Raw genomic sequence first — 21835 nt, 5'->3', positions numbered from 1 at the left:
TGGCTTCTGAGAAGGGCTTTTGGAGCTGCACAATTAATCTTCACCGTCGGATCACCTGGTTAAAACATTGTTAGATCTGTTTTATGATATTTTTGTAAAGCAAATTAAAACACAAGTTCTGCTCTGGTCTTTATCAGTAGCTGGTGGGTGCCATTGGAGGTTGCCGCTTCCTTCTCTAATTCTATTACCAATCTTCCGCCTCCCTTTTCTCCCGCAAAGCTTTTTTACCAATCAAGCCCCTTGATGATATTATAAATATTTATGAATTGAGGAGTTAATCTCTTTATTTACTTCTACTTTGAAAAATTTTACAACTCAATCCAATTAAATCCTTAATCCGCTTAACAATTTATTATTAATTCAATTTCACGTATTCATCAACGATTATATTAATTTCTCAAATCTAAAAATAAAAAAAGGATAAAATTTAGAATTAGATAGAGGGAATATATTTGAGAGGGATATACTATTGGGCATGTGTGTTTCTTGCCACTATTCATATTCATTCCCCTTAACCCTTCTTATTTAATCTCTTCCCATTCGTCAGTCCTCGACTACCATTTCCTTATTCCCTTTTTCTTTCCCATTTCCTTCGTTGGGATCTGATCTTTCCTCTTCCCCTTCCGACAACTTGTGGGTAGCTTCCTTATTCTACAAAGAGATAGGGGTTGGAGGTGTCTCTCAGTTCAATTCCCGAGGCTCATTACTTTTTCATTACACCCACAACTTTCTTGCTTTTCTGTCTTTGGGTGTGTTCTTTTGTCTGGTTCATATATTGTCGCCTCGTAAAAGTTACAAAAAAGTTCGCGTAAAGTTAATTTCTTAGCTTTAACAATCACATGATGTTGGTCTTCCGTCAGATCTCTGAGGATTAGCCAGTTTTGAGTTGGTTTAGGGTATTGGGGGTTGCTGTACACGCAATATTAGCAAGCTTGTGTCATCGTGAGCTTCTCTTCCTCTTTCGTCCTTTGTTGTTTCCTTTTTAGTTTATCTAGAAAAGAGTGGGAGATACTTTTGGTATAAGCTAAGCAAGCAATGAAATTATATAAGATATGATGTGTTTCACTATTTCATTCACCCCTTCTTCAAGATTTGCCTTTTGGCTCAAGTGGCTTCAGTTCGATCTCGATGATATTTTTTTGTTTCCCTTGTATAAACTTGTTTCATAGATCCCTAGTCTGTTTATTGCTGATATTTTATGCTTTTGTTTTTTGTTCATCATATTTCCTAGGTTTTTCAAGTTATATATGTTTCTTTTTCTTCTCTCCAGCATAGAGAACTGTCACCTTTTCTTTCTAAATTGTAACCTATAGAATAAATCCTGTTTCTCTATATCGCATGTAAATGTATGCAGTTTTGAGATGGTTGAGTTCAGATCTCACTTCATATAAATTAGATGATAGCTTAAAAATCATTTTTCAGATTTTATGGGGGATCTGCTCAAGTTCTTTATGTATCTTAACCATATGGTTGTATGAGTGGAGAAAGCCTTAATTCATTGTTTGTCTACTCTCCATTTATTAACCTATAGCTGAATACAAGAATATTTTAGTTCTATTTTGCACATTTTGCTACTTAATGATATTAGTTAAAACTCATAAGTAAATGGCCTTTGAAAAGTATTTCTTGTTCTCAATTTCTCATCTTTTCGAGAGTTTATCCCTATTATAATTCTTTACCAGCTAACCCAGTTGCGACCAAAAATAACCAACCATCCCAAGATTAGTTACAAGTTTGAAACCTAGAGCTAATTACCCTAAATTGTATACGAAAAATAAGAAGATTGGAGTAATAACTTAAAAGCATCATTGTTATACTCCTTTTTTATAATTAGGAAAAGAAGGAATGACAGGACCCGTATCCATGTTATCTGAGTGTTCCAAACAAGTCTTGGCACCTTGTTATACTCTTAAAGAGGCTATTTATAACCTAAAGCCTCGATCTGTCAGTAATTTAAGATAAAATTACTATTTTATTCTATGTATGCATAACTGCATATGGGATCGATGTCACCTTCTTTTGGTAGCATAGGGAACAGCATGAACATTTTGTAGGCAACTTTAAGATATGGTACTGAAACTCTAAATATATTGTGCATTGAAAAGGTTAAGCATAAGAAATGATAGCTCTTTCCATCTGACAAAACTTGTCTTAGAAGTACATACAAGTTAATCATTATTGGCTACAGTGAACAATTTTTGTTGTTGTTGTTATTATTTCTTGTTAATTCGTTGGTTGAACAGAACTCTTGTTGGGTACCAATTTCTTCTTGAATGCTAGACGTTATTCAAATAAACTCATGCTCAAAGATCCTTCATATTCATACCATAATTTGCATGTCTTTGGATCATGTCTGATATCTGCATGTGTTTCTGTAGAATTTAGTTCTCCAATTGTATGAACACACATATATTGCTGAAATATTATAGTGCGCCGTGGTAATGCAGGTTTGATCGGTCTTGGAACAACATGAATAGCTTTTCACACGTTCCCCCAGGATTTAGGTTCCATCCTACAGATGAAGAACTCGTTGATTACTACCTTAGAAAAAAGGTTGCTTCGAAGATAGATTTAGATGTCATCAAAGATGTTGATCTTTATAAAATCGAACCATGGGACCTGCAAGGTATAGTAGTATTTCCCATCTTCACACATCATATAAAAGAACAACAATCTGAGGCAGCTAATTCATATTTTGGTTGGTCTGGATGTATATAGAATTGTGCAGAATAGGAACTGAAGACCAGAATGAATGGTACTTCTTTAGCCACAAGGATAAGAAGTATCCAACAGGCACTCGCACTAATAGAGCAACAAAAGTAGGGTTCTGGAAAGCTACTGGAAGAGACAAACCTATTTACTCCAGGCAGAGCCTTATTGGCATGAGGAAAACCCTAGTTTTTTACAAAGGAAGAGCACCCAATGGACAAAAATCCGATTGGATCATGCATGAGTATCGACTAGAAACAATTGAAAATGGAACTCCTCAGGTTATTATTCTACATATATACATGTGTATATTCACTGTTTTATCTAAGGAATTAGAAAGGTTTCTGTTTACGTAATTTTTATCTTATAATATTTTTCTGTGTTCAGACACATTTGATGATGAACTTCCATTTGTGCACATTTTCAATATATTCAAATAAATATATAAGCATGCAGGCATATGCAATCTCCTTGATGTTTTTAGTTTTAATAGTTATGATTAATTTGATATCTTTGTTATTCCACCAGGAAGAAGGATGGGTGGTTTGTAGGGTGTTCAAGAAGCGAATGACAACGGTGCGAAAAATGGGTGAATACGGATCTTCATGTTGGTACGATGGCCAGGTATCATTCATGCAGGAACTCGACTCCCCAAGGCGAATTCCTCAGCCTTATGCATCATATTATCACCGTTATCCCTGCAAGCCTGAGCTTAAGTTGCAATATAATTCCCCTCATGACCCTACCTTTCAGCTCCCTCAGCTGGAAAATCCCAATGTTCAACAATATTCTGCTGCAAGTTTAAGCTGCAACTTAGTTGTTCCTGACGGTAACTACGATGGGAAAACGGGAAGCACTTTGCAGTCCTCAACCCTCACACAAGAAGAGCACATGCACCCAACGCATCAGCAAAGTCTCAAGTCTTTCTATGACAGCACTACTGAACAAGCAGTGGATCAAGTGACAGATTGGCGAGTTCTTGACAAGTTTGTTGCCTCTCAGCTCAGCCATGAGGAAGCTTCAAAGGAAAACAACTACTGCAATGCAGACACCAGCTTTTATGTGGCTGAACAAATGAATTTAGCGTCCAATGAATCCAAAAGGCCAGAAATTGCTCATCAGGAATTTGCCTCCACATCCACTTCGAGTTGTCAAATTGATCTGTGGAAGTGAAACCATATTCCAGCAATTAGAGCATATATATCAATTAATTATAGGTAGCAAACTTAAAAGAAAAGAAGTCTTTAATCCAGGTTGCTGTATATAATAAAACTATAATGGAATTTCATTAGCTATGGGACTGCTGGTGCCTTTAATATGTATTGATTTATACAAGGCATATGCAGATATTATTAGATTGAACATCATGCAAGTACAATAAACTAGTACTTTTAGATGATGGACTTTGGTCGAGCGCCCTTTTGGGATTGACTAGACCTAATATCGAATGTATTACGCAGCTTAATATATAATTATATGAAGGGTTTCTTACAGTATTCTATCTTCTTCTTAGATCATATATGTTTACAAGTTGGTAATGCTTCTGCAAATATTGCAACTTTCATTTATGTTTTTATGGTTTACTTTTCACTTCAGTAAGTTAATTAATTCAATCCTCTTTGATAATAATAATAAAAAAGTTTGACACTCACTATGCATCTCAAGCTAAATGAGACCTTATCTTAAGTTCATTTCTTAGCATTGTAGTATTTAACTAATTATACGTGCAATGAAGATAAGCTAAATGCCAGCAGTTCAGAGAGTTAATAAAATTGAAAAAAAAAATGGCATGCTTGTAGCTATATCAGTCCTACAGGCAATGTTTGTGGTGGTTGACTCAGCTTGTGCACAGTATATGCAGGTTCTTGAAGTTGAGTGTTTTGGAGTTTGGTCCTGTCTTTGATGTGGTCTTGTTATAATTGTGATAGTATGCGTACGTTTTCTTCTGAAGGCTGATGGGTGTAAGCAAAAGCTTTATCCTTCTTGTTTCTAATATAATAGTTTTAATTGCTGAGCAGAAGTACTTGATGATGAATTAAAACTGTGTATGTTGAGCTATAATGATAATGAAAGCGTGGCAGATGCAATAATACACCACCAAATCTGAGATAAGAGAGGATGCATGTGTATTTTAATGAAAAATTTGTTGTTACTTCCCAGATTTTAACAAATAATCAATTTAGATGCTAATATTTTTTCAGCCATTCTTTATTCACATATTTTTCGCTAAAAGTTTATGGAGAAATACAAATAGATTGAATTAAGTTTTTCTTTCATGTTGCACCCAGAAAGGGAAAAAAATCATAATTGGAATAATCTTTACTAGCAGGATACCTTAGGTGTAGCTACATACCTGTTCAAGAAGATGGAATAAGATGGAGTCCTTCAGATTTGCAGACTCTTTAGATCTTTCTGCAAAGAGTTGGACGTGAAAATATGAGATAGGGAATCATATATAGGAAACTGCAGACCCATATATATGTATAAAGTATAGAGATTGGAAATACCATGAAGAGTTGAAGGCAGCATAAGACAAAATATATTTGACATGGAAAACGTCATTAAACTTGAGGCGGAACAGTGATGGATCTCTGCTGCTAAGGCCTTGACGATGACCTCCTAGGGTTTCAACACTTGAAGGAGCAAGCATAGTTGGAAGAAAAGTACGGGAGAGGGTGACTGCAATTGTCCACTGACCACATGAACTACCAGCTTGGTTTAAATACCTCAAGTAATGGAAACAAGCTTTTAGGCATCTAGTAATAATGGGATAACAGGACAAACCGGCAAGAAAAGCAGTACAATACCTGGGTTGTTATTCACTTGGACAACATCCTTTTACTTAGTTGAAGTCAAGCCTGAAAATCCCTTTAAAGCAATAAAAATTTTCCAAGGGACACAATCATTGGGCGTGTCTCAGGGACTCATAATGAAACACTTCTAACCTGTAGGTAGGCATGCTTAGCCCAAGGGTTCCTCATTGGAAAGTAGCAGAATGAATAATAAGCAAGTGCTTCTTTTTCTGACTAAGTTTGACGTGAAATTTTAGTCTTTTCTCCTTGGGGTTTTTATTTGCAGTGCCCTTTCATGGCTTCCTCTCTAAATTTGTTCACTTGTGAAGAATTAATCATCCATTTTCTCTGAACCAAATGTAAATATGAGAGAGAGAGAGAGAGGCTGCCATAGTCCGTAGCAAGGAAGCCATTGGCACATTGATGTTTTTAGGTGTGACTGAATAATTAGGAGTCAATAAAACTGTTGTTTGAAGCCTAAGTAAGATAACATCATTGAGCATGTGAAACAAAAACTCCATGTGAGGCACTATTATTAGTCTCCCAAATTCCAAGCCTCCACACTTCCCGGAGTCTGGACTTGTACTTAATCTCTTTTTTATGTCTCAATTAGCCTTTTATCTCTTTAGGAAATTGCTAATATATTGTAAGAATAAAAAATGTTTCAAAAACCTCCAGGCACTAAGGATTTTCTTTCTAATTTCAAGCTCGTGGACCATACTGTCTGAAATTCCCTTGCTTTATTGAGCTGGCAAGCTCATAAATTGAATAAGTTTAAGCCAGTTTAACCTTGCAATTCAGCTAAATCATTTTATTTTACTTTGACTAATTATTTACCGGAATAATTGAACTTCTGGGCGCAATTGTACTTGTTTAGATCATAATAATTAACTAGAGGATTAAATTGAATTCAACTGAATTTAGTTTTAATTTTTTCTTTTATAATTTGTTTACTAATGGTGTAGTAAAATTATGGTAGTTTACGTCTTCAGCATTAGATTCATTAGTCATGCATATGTCAATGTTGCTAGTTATAACGTTAGTTGCAATTACGCATGTATGTGTCAATGTTTATAGTTACAACCTGGACGAAATGCAATTTACCATTTAGACTCAATTATTTTGATTATTTTTAAGCAATTTTCAAAAATATTAAATAACAATTTTTAAAATTATAATTGATTTAATATATTCAATCAAACAAGATTATTTTCAAGAAGTCCTAGTATAATTTACTTATCTTATTTAAAGAGATTTAGATTCCTAAAAGTTTATTTTATGAATGTCTCTTTTTTTTTTATTGTCATCTCAAATGCTTAATTGAGTTTTTTTTATTGTCATCTCAAATGCTTAATTGAGTGAAACTTTGGTGGTATATTTCAATTATACTAGTTTGGTTTTTCAAGTCTACAACTCTCAATTTATTCAAGATTTTTTTATTGTTTTATTTACAATTTAGAAAGTGCACTAATTTGTTTAATAGAGGAATTTGTGTTGAGTTCATTTTGGATTTGTAAATATGTTGTTATGATCAAATTGTGATTAAGCTTTCAACGGAAAAATTTTAACGGTGAGTGAATCAAGATAATTGCATAGTAGTAATGCTGCACATGATTAGCAAATTGAGTTAAATAACATTTTATACTATTGAATTATAATGGATTGCTCTTTAAACCAAATCTCACAAATGTAGGAAAAGGTTTTGAACAACGTAACCAATTCGTGTTTATTATTTTACTTTTAGTTATATTTTTATTTATTTGTAACTCAAAATTCATCTAGCCAGCAACTTAGTAGTAACATGCAGTAAATATAACCCATAATGCAATATCGTAATAAGGTAAAAAGTTGATAGCTAAAATAACTTGCATAAATAACATGAAATGATTAACTGCATTTATGCCAAGTTCAGGTTGCAATAAACAAAGATTTGAGTGCAAGCAGTATTTATTCACAATACAGACAGTATTACATATAGCTGACGAGTAGAATTATGAATACACAGGAAATATTCCTTGTCCTCATAAATAGGGCCATTTGGAGAATCCTAAAAAAAATGTGTATAAACCTACAGAAAAATCATCAGAATAGTTAACTTTTAGTCAATGATTGGCATTAATCTATAGGAATATGCAGATCGTATACGTATTGGAACAAACTGTGGCAGCTATAATTTTTATCCTATACGGTTACTTATGTTGTATGATAATCATAATTCTTGCACATGCTAGTTTAGATTCATACTGTTTTCCCTAAATTGAAATGAGTAGGAGAACATTAAAAAAGAAGGTGAAAGTGGGAGCTTGCCCTGATTTGGAACACTTGAAAGTTAGCCATAAAAGGAACAAACAACCTTTTGTTCAATTATGAATGTTTAGCTCTTCTTTGTTTTGGATGTTGTGTCTGCGGGTCCACTAGAACAAAGACAAAACAAAAAATTTGAAGGATCTTGATTGATTTCTTTACGAAGTGATCCATGCTTGACTTGAGAGCAGAGATAGGTTCCTCTATGTTGTCTTGAAATTTCATTAGACACCCTCAACACTTGTTAAATCCGCTACTGTCACTTAAACTGCGAGGGAAAGCATGGCCTCGCCTGATTAAACGTCATTCAGATGGGCAGCCACGAGGCAGAATCTCTCTAGTGCTCCACTTAAGGTCATGGCCATCCAACCACTACGGATGAGGATAAGATGGAACAATTTGGGCTTTAGTATTTATATGGGAAAATAGTGCGACCCTAATGATTGGTTTTGCAATTGCAAGTACATGGATGATTATTGGGAATTATCCATATTTATGGAAAATCAAAGATATGGGTATCAAATAATGGAAAGTCAAAGATATGGGTATCAAATATTGGAAAGTCAAGGATATGGGTATCGAGATATTGGCATAATAAAATCTGAGATATTTGCAATATATGGTCCCTAAATTGTAAAGTGACTTTGCAAGTTGATCCCTGAACCTCAACTATAAATAGGCATAACCATCTCTCATTCTGTATCTCAAACTTGCCATTCTCTACTTAAGGCATTGTTTTCTCTCTCTCTCTTTGTAAATTCTCACTTGTATTTTGGAGTGAAATATATTTGGTAATGCCCGAGGACGTAGGCAAAATTTGCTGAACCTCGTTAAATTCTTGTGTTCTTTATTGTATTATTCTGCATGAATTGTGTGTGTGATTGTAGTGATTTATTGTGCTATTAAATTACGATTGAGGGATATTCTGGCTAGGAAAGACCTGGTACTTAAGCGATCCTTGCGATCCACCTCTCTTTCCTGGGAATTGAACTTAGTGTGATTTTTTAGTACAATAATTTTACTCTTTTACACGCTTCCGCACAACAATGATCTTTCTAGGTTATATAGTATTTGATATACCAGCAGATAAAACAGGCCAGTCATATAGAACTCAGACTATAGCTTAAAGAAAACACAAGACCAGCAAGACCCGAACTTCCTACATTGCCAACTAACAGTTTAGGAACAAGTCGCCTAACGAGGAATGTAGCTTCCAAGGATCAACAATCCTATTAGGTAGGACCTTGACCAACAAAATAGTCATTGGATAAATCTGCCAAGTCAGGACAAAGGAGTAAAGTATCACTTTGACAAATTTACTAAACTTCTCGGCTATCAGTGATATTAACCCCCACACACACACACACATATATATATATATATATATATATATAATAGAATACAAAGAATCCACCATCCCTTCAAGCTGCTCTAATTTCCACCAAAATAGAAACCTTGGCATTAACTCAAAAAAAGAAATAAAATAATAGAATAATAATGAATTAAATGTATTCTATACAATGTAAAGGCCTAAATATAGACTAGCTAAATAAATCAAAATAAAATTCTAAGTATATTAGAACTCTAATTTAATCTATATAAATAGTTTTAAACTAAACTTTCTTGTTAACATAAACTTCTAAATAACTTAAAATTTTTAATAATTATTAAAATTTTAGAATAAAATAATAAAATAATAAAAGTTGATAAATAAAATATTGGACTCATATATAATAAAAATTAAGTCTAAAACTCGAACCCTATAATCAATTGGCGCTCTTGAAGTGAAATGTCTAAGCTTGTTAGTATTTTTTACATGGGCTTATTATCATAGATTGAGAGTTTAAGTCCACGAACATAATTAGTCTTTTCTAATTCATCATTACTCCAAAATTCATCGTCTTCATGATAAAGTCTTGAACAACTAAGTTGAATTTTAACTTTATCTGTTTAGATTTGGATCTCGTAACTGGGCATTGAGAGAAATTAAACTCATCTCTATTATGGCCTTTTAATTGGACTGAGTTGCTCGCATCAATATATATATGTATTCTGCAAACATCTTTTGAAGCTAGTCTTGCCTAAAATGCATCGAGATGGTTGCCATAAGGTAGATTCTCTCTAGTGCTCCACTCAGATGGCCATCCCACGATCATAGAAAGTGGTGTGAAGCCACAATTTGACGATTTAAAGAGTGCATAGGCAAAATGATAGCATGAACCTGTCAAGTAAGTCTCACCTTTTCAACCTATTCGTGGTATTTAATAGGGGTTAGGCTATTTTCATTAGGACAGCAGATTTTGAAGTAACAGTTGAGACAGAAGATGATCCTTATCAATGTCTCTTAGATCTTAAGGAAGCCATAAGCTTTCAGAATGGAAGAAATCTTCTCGACATTTCACTTTATCAGACAGATGAAATTTTACACCAAAATGACAATACGGTTGTGCTGCATAGCTATAAATTTAAGGATTTTAACAACATAATTCTAGTTAAAAACTGACCCAAATTCCAATTTTAAACTCATGGTATTGTTGATGACAAGTTTTTTAACTTTTATCCAAGAAACATCATATGACAACACAAAAGCATATGTTTTGTTCCCCGCACCACCAAGAGTGTGCCTATGAGATATCCTTGCGTATGGTTAAGAGGTAAGACTATTTGGATTCGCAAAGGCCAGTATCTTTGTTACAAAAACCATCCCGGTCTAGCAATTTTTGAGGTGGAGCACTCAACAGAGGAGAGGAAGGGGAACCATAAGCGTTTCGTCGACTGTTTCCACATCCTAAGCTTGCTCTGGTGCTTACCCCAGTTATTGGATTTTTGCCATTTGCATACTTGCAGAGAGCCTACGTAAGCAAACCCATAAATTATTTCGGAAAAATAAACAAAAAGGAGCTCACAGAGTATTAGAAATTGGAGTATAAATGAATCATCGAAAATATAAATGAAGCTTTAAAAAGCTCGAAAATATGTATACATTCCCAATTCTAAAAATAACCTCTACTCAATCTAATAATATCCTTGACTTTGGGCATCCTGGTTATCTTTCAGTTGCAGATTTTTAGACCTATAGATATGGATTCGTTAGACCCTGATGTAGACAAGCCTATCAAGTATCTGAAATCTGAAAAAAAAAATGAGATTCAGATTCGTTTTTAAGTTTTTTAATGCTATTCTTTGTTGTTCTTGAACTAGAGCACATTAACTATCTTGAGTGACACAAAAATGAATCCATGAAATCATCACCGACCCTGCTTTTCCCCTAATTTAAACTGATGGTTATCTCTTACTGGCTCTGCTTTTAGGGCAGAACAAAAGCTTAAATATTTATCTAGTAATGGCGGTGTTGCGTTTGCTATTTTGCGGTAACGGCAACGTCCCCACTGATAAAGAACTCAATGGCCGTGTCAACCTAGTACACATCAATAGCAGTGTAAATCCAATTTCATGATTAAACTTTGGTAAAAATACCTCTTTAGCCCCTCTCAATCAATATTAAGCAAATTAGTCCCTTTAAAAAAATTAGAGCAATTTGATCAATATCAATTTCAAATGTGAGCAATTAAATACAATTAATCACAACCCTTTTTTGTCAATTGTACATATTTTTATTGATATAATAACCAATTTAACTTTAAAAGTTTACACATTTTGTCAATTTGGTCTTAATTTAACAAATTTAACCTACAACATTTACACATTTTGTCATGTTGGTATTGATTTATCAAATTTTAACTTGCAAAATTTACACATTCGGCCAACATTTACACAAGACAAATAAACATCGAAAACTAAATTTGTTATTACACCAATCAAAATTAGGTACAATTGACAAAAAAATATTAACATCGTGATTAATTGTCCTTACTTACTTGCTTCCAAAATTAATAGGACTTAAATTGCTCCAATTTTTTTTGAGAGGGATCAATTTACTTAAATTTGAAATTTTTAGAGATTGGAAAGATATTTTTACCTTAAATTCAAATTGAGTACCGAGTTCCAAAAATCAACTTATATAATATTTAATTAAAATTTACTAATAAATATAAATTAATTTTATGATAATTATTTAAATAAATTTTTTAAGAATATATTTATAAGCCGTTAATATTCACTATTCAGATATTATTGTTTAATCATTAATAAATAAAATATATAGTCAATCCCATTTTATAGTATTTCATGCATAGAAATGGAAGATATACATAAAGAAAAAAAATAATGTAAAGAATTAAGTACCTGCTTTTGAGGAAGATCAATAACAGCATCACTGAAATCTGCGCCTTCAATCAGGGCACCACCCAGATCACTTCGGGTGAGGACTGATCTTACTAGCACAGCATTTGTAAGGTTAGCCTCATTGAGAACCTGAACCAAATCAATTTTTTCAACTTCTTTATTTATTACCCAAACATCTGCTCAAATGATGAGAGACCAAAGTTTGGAAAACTTTACCATGCGATCCATTAATGTGTCACTAAGATCAGCACCTGTAGAATTGTGAAATATCACTTTAATTAAAAGGAAATACTAATTTAAAATTCAACTATTATTTTTATATGCATTTACATTGCTAACATACTAGTTCAATTTAAACTCTGGCCCCTTTACTTATAAAAATGATCTAATTTTGATTCCAGTTCAAAATTAAGATTAGTATTTATTAAAAATTAAATTTTAGCAATACCTCAACATTTATAGTACTATTATTTAATCTAAATATTTTATTTTAATTAAAATACGTACTTGAATTTTAAGAATGTGTTGGATTTAGGTCTGGCATTTTTTTAAAATTAGAATATCGCATAAATAAATTTAATAAAAAATTGAACATAAATTCTTAAAGTCTAAAACAGAAAAACTAAAATTTTAAAAATAAAAAATATAGAGAATAAATTACAAATATATAAATGATACACTTTTAAAATTTAAATCTATAATTTAATTTAAAATAATTAACGTAGATTGGAAACATAATAATAAATAAATTAATTTAAAGCTTTTCCACGTTAAAGTTCTTGCATTACTATAATAAACATAATTATGGTAGATACCGATTTAATTTGAATTGTTTTAGGGTCTCGAGTTAATCTGATTCCAATACCGACTATGATTCTAACATTAACCCAACACTCTAAAACCTACTTGCAACACAAGGAACGTAAGGTCTATATAACGTTTCATTGCCTTCACCGATATCTTGTTAACCCTAAATCCCGAGGTATGCCTTTTGCTTTTCTTTCAACTTTAAAGATTAATCAAGGTTTTTGCCTTTTGTTTCCGGTTTTGTAGCTATCTTCTCTTATATATTCATATTGATTTTCCTTTTTCAAATTACCCTCAGTACTGAAATCACCCACAACCGACAATGGTCTCGCAAAACAATCGTGCTCTTCCCGAAGAAACTTTGGGAGAACAAATAGAAAGAAAAGCTGGATATGATTTTCCTAAGGATTTTGCTCTGTGGCAGAGATTTGCATACGAATGCGCACATCATTTAGATGACTCGGAGACGTCTAGCCCTACCTCGTCTTATTGTTCATCAGAACCTGAGGCTTTGGTGGTTTCGCCACTTTATAATGCGCTTCAATCTATTTCCCCGAAGGGAGTCGAAAGAAAAGATGACGAAGCTTTGGGTACCCTAAATCCGAATCCCATTGACGCGGTCACAATTTCTGAAGGTACCCCAAATCCGAATCCCATTGACGTGTTCACAATTTCAGATGATGAAGCTTCGGAATCACCTGAGAAAGTTTTGCCTAAAGGCTATAAACCCCACAAAAGGGTCGTGGCTGTCCGGGATTTTCCTACTCCACCAACAAAGTTTCAAACTCCATGCTCTGAAGGTCAATACTCTAGCCCCAGTTATGATGAGAAAAAACTTGAATCGATAAAATCAATGGAAGCGGAACCTTCAGTATAAAGATGAATTGGAGTCCGGGTACGGTTTGATATCTAGGGACGCCATTATTCCTGTGTAACAACATTAGCCTTATTTCATCAGAAGAAGGAAGGGATATGCCAAAGGTTAGAGGCTCAGTGGAGTTTAATGATCTATCAGAAACTTCTGAGCATGAAGCTATGGATTTAACAGAGGAAATAGCATCCAACTTCACGTCTCCACTCGACACAATAGATTCAACTTCTGGTTCTCCCAATGGCTATAGAGGAAGGGGTTCCCCAAATAGGGAGGAGGGTATCTTGGAATCAACTAGTTTTAAGCTGAAAGGATTTAGTCATAAGCTGTCTGATGCAGAAGATCCCTTACTTGAAGCACAAAGTGATTCAGAAAGATTCTCCACAAATTCTCGCCAGAACTCTGAAAGCTTATCAAGCCAATGTCCAAATACTACAGAAAAGAGGGTACCAAATAGCCCAAGGAGTAAAAAGAGAAGCGCCTCCAGGTCTAGCACAACCAGGGATACAAACAAAAGGAAAAGAGAGAAGACTTTTCTCCAAAGTTGGGCAAGTTCGAGCTTCTAGATAATTTCATGAGTTACAAATAGATTATAATTTTCATTTAGTTTTGTTTGATTTGATGGAAAAAAAATTGTCATTATGTGTACTTGTATGTGTTACAAATTATCATGGATGAAGTAAACTAATTTCGTTTGGCAGAAAATTTACCTGTGAAATTTGCTCTGTATGCAACTGCTTTCTCAAGGTATGCACCATTGAAGGTTGAACCACTGAAATCAGATTCCCTCATATCAGCAGATGTGAAGTTTGCCCTTCTGTTTCAACCATTTAGATTTCGGATTGATTATGAGCACTAGTGAATCCTCAGTTTGATTGCCAAGAAGTAATTGAAATTCTTTACTTTGAAAAGTTACCTGAAATTTTCGTTCACGTGAACAGCTTTTCTGCACGACATAAGACAGAAAATCAAACCCTTCCTAAACCAAAAACAGAGATGTTGAGCATATAATTTAGATGTTGTAATAAAACGCACTTCAAATCCGCAGAACCAAACTGTGCAGCAGATCCGATACCAAATTCACCACGAGTTTCTGCCTCAAACTTATTAAGTTCAGCCATAGCAGAGATATCAGAGCCAAAACAACTATGGCTGCTGCCAATGCTGTTGAAAGCAAGGGTTTCCAGATCTTAAACTTAGCATCCCTAACTTCATACGTATTGTTGGAACAATCTTCCTTTTTCAAAGGAAAACTATGTTAAAATTGAGTACCTAAAAATGATAATAATAATAATAATAATAATAATAATAATAATTGATGAAACGAACAAGCAGAATCAAGATATCATTTACTCACCGCTAATTCGAGCTTTGATTTCTGAATTATTAACCTGGCAATAGACGCCAAAACGTTTTGAGAATGAGGGAAGATGGCGGGATGAAGCTTTTGAAGAAGAAGAAGAAGAAGAAATACTAATTAGAGGGTTGATGGATAAAGAGGAGAGTGAAGGCACTGCCATTTACAGGTAGTGGTTTGGTTTCTTGTTGTTACGAAGAAGAGGAAGCTGGTTCAGATGGGCATAGTGGCAGTTTTGATATTAAAATGTTTGCTCCAATTTTATCCACTTGTTTTTGCAGTAACGGGACTGGTTGGGATTAACACACGTCTCTTGCTTGTTTTTCATTGGATGTTGCCTTTCCATCTGTTTATTCTGGGGGAATTTTAAAGTTTAATATTTTCTTCCTGAAAAAAATATCATGAATTTGAATTTTTACTCGATTATCATATTCAACGAAGGTGGGGAACTGGTTACACAAATTTACAACTTAATCCTTATATCTTTACTTTTACAAATTTAATCTCTTTATTTTTTAAAATTTTTAAAATTTAAGTTCAATTATTAATACAAATATTTTTTAAAAAATTTATTGATGTGACATTTGAAAATAAAAAACCTTACTTCATAGTCATATAACTAAAAAGATGACTTTGTAATAAACTAAAATTTGACAAAATAATTTTAATTGTATTAATTAAAATCTAAAAAATAAAAAGACTGAATTCTAAAATTTATAAAGAGTTAAGGTCCTTATGCTATATTTTAACAAAAAAAAAAAACTCTATAACTAACAAATTGATGGAAAATCCTGTTATCATATAGTGGATCAGTGTGGACCTTCAGTTCAGGTTTTTAAATGGATCCTTCACATTATATAATTGGCTTACTTTACAATTTGGACTTTGAATTATACTCAATTTTCTATTTTGATATCTAAATTTTTTTTATTACTAATTGATATTTAAAATATCAATCACTTCTCAATTTGAATCTAAGATATGCTTTCGTTATATTTTTTAATTCATTTTTTGACAGACGTTAAAAAGAATCTAATGACCAATCACAAAGTGGAGATTTTATGTAAAAAAATAAATAGTTTCTTTCATTAAACATATATACTCATTAAAAAACATGAAACAAAAATAAATATATAACAATTAGGAAAATATATATAATCTAGAAAAAAATATAAATTATAAAAAATTATAAAAATAAAATTTACAAAAAATACGATAATTAAAAAGAAATTAGTTGAAATTAATAATATATTACAAAAAATGTAAAAAAATGTAAAAATTATTTAGAAAAGTTTGAAAATAAAATTCTTTTATAAAATTCTATAAAGTATTTAAATTTCAAGTTTTTTTTCTTTTGCAATTACTTGAAATTTAAATACATTTTTAATTTTCATAAAAAATTAATTTTTATATATTATTTTTAATTTTTAAAATTTATAATTATATATTTTAGAATTTTATAAAAAATATTTTCTTAAAATTTTTATATATTAATATAAATTTTTACAATTTTTATCAATATAATATATATAATATTAAAAAAGGAAACGTGGTGTATATTGTTATATTTGTTATCAATAAAATTTAATATTTTTATTTTTAAAAAAATTTAATTGTCATGTGGTATTTTTTCATTTGTCAAAATAAGTCACATTGTACTTTTCCATTGGCCAAAGTGGGTTAATAGATTTTTCTTAAAGGCCCTTACAAAATTGACCAAAAATAGAGAAAATTGATACTTAAGGTACCAAATTAGAAAACAAATGTTTCAGTACCAAAGTGAAAAATTAAATATACTTTAAGAATTAAACAGTAAATTATGCCTATATAATTTATCGGGCAGAAGATGTGTAGCAACAAGCCTGCCTCTCTAGTCTCTATTACAATAAATTTGTTTTATCATTATTAGATTTGGTCGTGCTGGATTATTTATTAAAATTATTATATTTTAAAATTAATTAATTTAAAGATAATTTTAAGTAAAAAATTATTTTTAGTGTCAATAATTTATTAGTATAAATAAAAATAAAAGAATAATTTAGTGGACTTTTTTTATATATATAAAATGATGTATCTTTATTTGATAAGCTTTCTGTAAAAAAAAATAGAACGCCGGTAATGATAATATATCGCAAAGAAAAGAGAAATAAAATAAACAACACACAAATTTTTACATGAAAACTATTTCGGGAAAAAACCACGGGCAGAGAAGAAAAAAATCACTATGTCGAATTCGAATTAATTACAAGAGGAATAGACTGTCAATTTATAGGCTTGTAAAATCGTATTCTAATAGGAGTGTAGTAAGATTGAAACACCTTATTTAAATCAATATCAAATGGATGGAGTTTAATAAGGTTTAAAAAACCTTATTCTAAAATAAAATAAAAGAAGTGTAGTTCTATAGAGATTTTACTTTTATTTTATTTTACCACTGTATTTTATTTAAATAAGGATTCGGGTCACTTAATTCTAACAATCTCCACCTTGACATGAATTTTCAATGAATAAGTTCTTCATCGCGAACTCTCAACGAACAAGTTCTCCACCTCTTCCATAAAACCCCTTAAGGGTTTAACTTCAACAATGAACACCAACCAAGTTTAAGCAATGCTCAAACTTAGTTATAGGAAGTGACTTAATCATCATATCTGCAGGATTTTCATGAGTACTAATTTTGCTCATAACAATATCACTACGAGCAATAATATCACGAACAAAATGATATCGAACATCAATGTGTTTTGTTCTCTCATGAAACATTTGATCTTTTGTAAGGAAGATGGAACTCTGACTGCCACAAAATACTGTATTGATTTGAAGGTATTCATTGAGTTCACTAAAGAGTCCCTTCAACCAAATAGCTTCTTTACAAGCCGCAATAATCACCATGTACTCAGCTTCAATGGTAGACAAAGTGACTATAGTTTGCAAAATGGCTTTCCAACTGATTGCACAACCTCCGATTGTAAAGACATAACCTGTAAGAGGTCTTCTTCTATCAAGGTCTCTAGCAAAATCAACATCAACATACCCAATGACTCTATCTCTAGTTTTTCCAAACATCGGTAGTACCTCGTAAGTATCTTAAAATCCACTGAACTACTTTCCAATATTCTTTATCGGGATTCCCCATGTATCTGCTAACTGTGCTAAATGCATATGATAAATCTGGACGTGAACAAACCATAGCATACATGAGAGATCCCACTGCACTAGAGTATGAAACATGTGACATGTACTCAATCTTATCATCTAATTGTGGAGACAAAGCCAATGAAAGTTTAAAATGGATTGCTAAAGGAGTACTAACAGGCTTAGCACTCTGCATATTGAACTTGCAAAAAACTTTTTCAACGTACCCCTTCTGACTTAGGTACAATTTACTTGATTTTCTATATCTGAGAATCTCTATACCAAGCATCTTCTTTGCTGGTCTCAAGTTTTTCATCTCAAATTCTTCACTTAGTTGGGCTTTAACCTTTCTTATTTTTCCTTTATCTTTCGCTGCCATCAACATGTCATCAACATAAAAGAGTAGATACACAAAAGAACTATCGATGTTTTTCTTAAAGTAAGCACAATTGTCAAAGCTACTTCTTTTGAAATTATGAGAAGTCATAAAGGAATCAAACCTCTTGTACCACTGTCTTGGTGACTGTTTCAAATTGTAAAGGGACTTTTTCAGCAAGCAAACATAGTCCTCTTTTTTTGAGATTATAAAACCCTCTGGTTGTTGCATGTAAATATCTTCCTCAAGTTTTCCATGCAAAAATGCAGTTTTTACATCTAACTGCTCAAGCTCCAAATCATGCATGGCCACAATACCAAGCAAAGCTAGAATCAAACTGGGCTTCACAATTGGGGAAAACACATCTGTGAAGTCCACTCCTAGAATCTGACTGTAACCCTTTGCAACAAGCCTTGCTTTCTTCAACTCTTAGAATTCTTTCTTTCTTTTTAAACACCCATTTACAACGAACAACCTTTTTTACCTTTAGGAAGTTTCACAAGATCCCATATTCTGTTTTTGTGGAGTGATTCCATCTCCTCTTGCATAGTAAACATCCACTTTTTTGAATCTTCACAGCTAACCGCCTCAGAATAATTAGATGGCTCTTAGTTTGCATCTATATCTTCAGCTATATTTAAAGCATAAGCTACTAGATCAGCCTCGGCATACTTCTTTGGAGGTTTCATTTCTATTCTAGTTCTATTTTTGGCGATAGAGTATTTTGGTGAAGAAGTAACTCCATTTTGAATTTTTGTACTGGTTTGAGGAGTTGACTCTGTTGTAGATTTTGGATTAATTTGATGCTTCACCTAATTTTGATTTTCTTTATTGGAAGAGTTTTTAAGAGATAAGTTAGGTAGCATAGCAATTTCATCAAAAACAACATCCAAAATATTTTTAAATCAGAATAGTCAGCATGATTACCAGACCATACCTCTTGTGGAGTCTTTTTCTCAATGACAACGGATGGAGATCGATTGATCAAAAAACATACAGTAGAGGCTACTTCGGCCCAAAACAAATTTGGTAAGTTGGCATTTGACAACATACATTTAACATTTTCCATGATCGTTCTGTTTATTCGTTCTACAACACCGTTTTACTGTAGAGTATGATGAACTGTCAAGTGTCTCATGATCCTTTCTGACTTGCACAGTTTATTAAACTTATTAGAACAGAATTCTAAGTCATTTTCTGTGCAGAGGTATTTTATTTGTTTTCCCGTTTGTTTTTCAATCATAGTTTTCCAAGACTTAAATACGGAAAACACATCGCTTTTCTGCTTCAGGAAAAATGTTCAAACTTTTTTGGAAAAATCATCAATAAAAGTTAGCATATAATCAGCTCAACCTCTCGAAGGCACTCTTGATGGCCCTCACAGATCAAAATGAATATACTCCAACGTTCCTTTCGTGTTATGGATTCTTCTGGTGAATCGAACTCTCTTTTGCTTCCCAGAAACGCAGTGCTCACAGAACTTCAGTTTGCAAATTCCTTGCCCATCAAGAAGTCCTCTTTTGCTCAATTCTACCATGCCATTCTCACTCATATGCCCTAGGCGTATATGCCAAAGTTTAGTAATATCATCATCTGACAAGGAAGAGGAAGCAACAGCTGCATCACCGGTAATAGTAGAACCCTACAAAACATATAACTTAACAGTATTTCTCTTCCCTTTCATCATAACAAGGGAACCTTTGGAAATCTTCAAAACCCCACTTTCAACTGTGCATATGTACCCTTTTGAATCAAGAGTACTTAACGAAATTAAATTTCTCTTCAATTCTGGAACATGTCGCACGTCACTAAGTGTTCTGACAACTCCGTCAAACATATTAACTTTAATCGTTCCTACACCTACAATTTTACACGAAACATTATTTCCCATCAAAACAACACCTTCAGACACTATTTTGTAAGTTGTAAACCAATCCCAATTAGGACTCATGTGGAAGGTGCAGCTCGAATCAAGGATTCACTCCTTGTTTACTTTAGAATTGTTGATACAAGTGACTAGAAGTTCACCATCGATGTAGTATTCTACAATTTTAATTTTTTATGCATGTTTGGTAATTCAAAATAAAAACAATTTGATAGAATTTTTCTATAAAAAAATATGAAAAATAATAAATAGATAAGAGCTACTTATCACTTAATGGAGAATAATTTTAATTTAATTTCAATTTATTTATTTTAATATTATATTATCCTATAAAAAAATTTACATCTAAAATTTTATTTTTTTTAGAAGAGGGTGAAATGTTTTAAAATTTAAGGAAAAACTGTAGAATTTTTGTAACATCCCGAAATAGGGCCTAGTCGAAATAATGGTTTCGGGACCACAAATTTGACGTTAAAATATTTATTTTATGATTATCATGAGGTCTAGAATATGAACATATGATGTGCTAAAGCTTCATGAAGAAATTCTAAGTATAAAATTCCCAATTGGAAATTAGGGACCAAATTGAATAAATTGCAAAACTTGGGTTCTAGAAGCAATTTGTGTGAAATTGCTTTGGATTATTAATTAGAGGTCCTTAAATAGAAATTTTCACAATTTCTAAGTTTTTGGACAAAAATAGGCATGCATGGAAAATTTGGAAAGGTTAGTAATGAAGGGCATTTTGGTCATTTGGTTAATTAATGTAATAAAAAAAGGGAAAATCAAGCAAAAATTTACTCATTTTCTTCTCCATGCTGCCGAATTTGAAGGGGTATCCATAGCTAGGGTTTTCTAACATTTCAAGCTATATAGTAAGTCAATCTTAGCCTCGTTTTTAATGTTCTTCGTATTTTTGAGATCCTCGTAACATACTCTTTCTATTTCTACCCATATCTCAAGCTAGGGTTCATGTTTAGAAAATTACCCATACATGAGATGCTTGTGTTTTGATGATTTATGGAGGAATATCAAAGTTTAAAGGATGGTAAACAACTTTTACTAAGTAGTTTTCATGGAAATAGCCTAAATGACCATTTTGTAAAAATTGTAAAAATGGGTAGAAAAATATGAAATGAAGGAAAATTGTGGGCTGCTATAAGCATTAAAAATATTTGGCTAGGCTTGGGTAACCTAAAAATTTCATGCATTTCATCATATGAGCCTAAGGATTAATTTGTAAAAATGTAAAAAGTTAAGGGCAAAAGAGTGAGTTTTAGCCGAAATTGAATAATGTAAGGTATTAATGATTTATTTTTACTGATATAGACCCTAAGAAACCAATTCCTGAGGT

The 21835-nt window shown here is 32.5% G+C and overlaps 2 protein-coding genes and 1 long non-coding RNA gene across 4 annotated transcripts; 1 reads left to right on the top strand and 2 right to left on the bottom strand.

Moving 5' to 3' along the window:
* The first annotated feature begins 483 nt into the window (after positions 1–483).
* On the top strand, positions 484–4201 carry LOC107931705 (NAC domain-containing protein 7). Its single transcript, XM_016863640.2, has 4 exons — positions 484–942; positions 2448–2626; positions 2719–2990; positions 3238–4201. The coding sequence occupies exons 2-4, from the start codon at positions 2470–2472 to the stop codon at positions 3880–3882; spliced, it is 1074 nt and encodes a 357-aa protein (XP_016719129.1). The 5' UTR covers positions 484–942; positions 2448–2469; the 3' UTR covers positions 3883–4201.
* On the bottom strand, positions 3170–5547 carry LOC121204639 (uncharacterized). The gene is made up of 3 exons (XR_005899827.1): positions 5217–5547; positions 5063–5121; positions 3170–3870 (listed from the first exon to the last, which is right to left on the bottom strand). It is a non-coding gene; the product is annotated as an uncharacterized lncRNA (long non-coding RNA).
* Positions 5548–10181: 4634 nt separating this feature from the next.
* Positions 10182–15488, bottom strand: LOC107931696 (thylakoid lumenal protein TL20.3, chloroplastic). Of its 2 annotated transcripts, none has more exons than XM_016863635.2 (7): positions 15086–15488; positions 14764–14961; positions 14645–14674; positions 14439–14545; positions 12267–12301; positions 12051–12179; positions 10182–10657 (listed from the first exon to the last, which is right to left on the bottom strand). In XM_016863635.2, the coding sequence occupies exons 2-7, from the start codon at positions 14847–14849 to the stop codon at positions 10466–10468; spliced, it is 579 nt and encodes a 192-aa protein (XP_016719124.2). In that variant the 5' UTR covers positions 14850–14961; positions 15086–15488; the 3' UTR covers positions 10182–10465. The 2 variants fall into 2 exon arrangements, with proteins under 2 accessions (XP_016719124.2, XP_040930802.1); XM_041074868.1 differs by having other exon boundaries at positions 14764–14965; positions 15086–15389.
* Positions 15489–21835: the final 6347 nt, after the last annotated feature.

The sequence above is a fragment of the Gossypium hirsutum genome, chromosome A08, assembly GCF_007990345.1.
Source record: "Gossypium hirsutum isolate 1008001.06 chromosome A08, Gossypium_hirsutum_v2.1, whole genome shotgun sequence".
In the NCBI taxonomy this organism is placed as follows: Eukaryota; Viridiplantae; Streptophyta; class Magnoliopsida; order Malvales; family Malvaceae; genus Gossypium; species Gossypium hirsutum.
The sequence above is the reverse complement of the archived record's forward strand: the minus strand, read 5'-3'. Positions and strand labels throughout refer to the sequence as shown.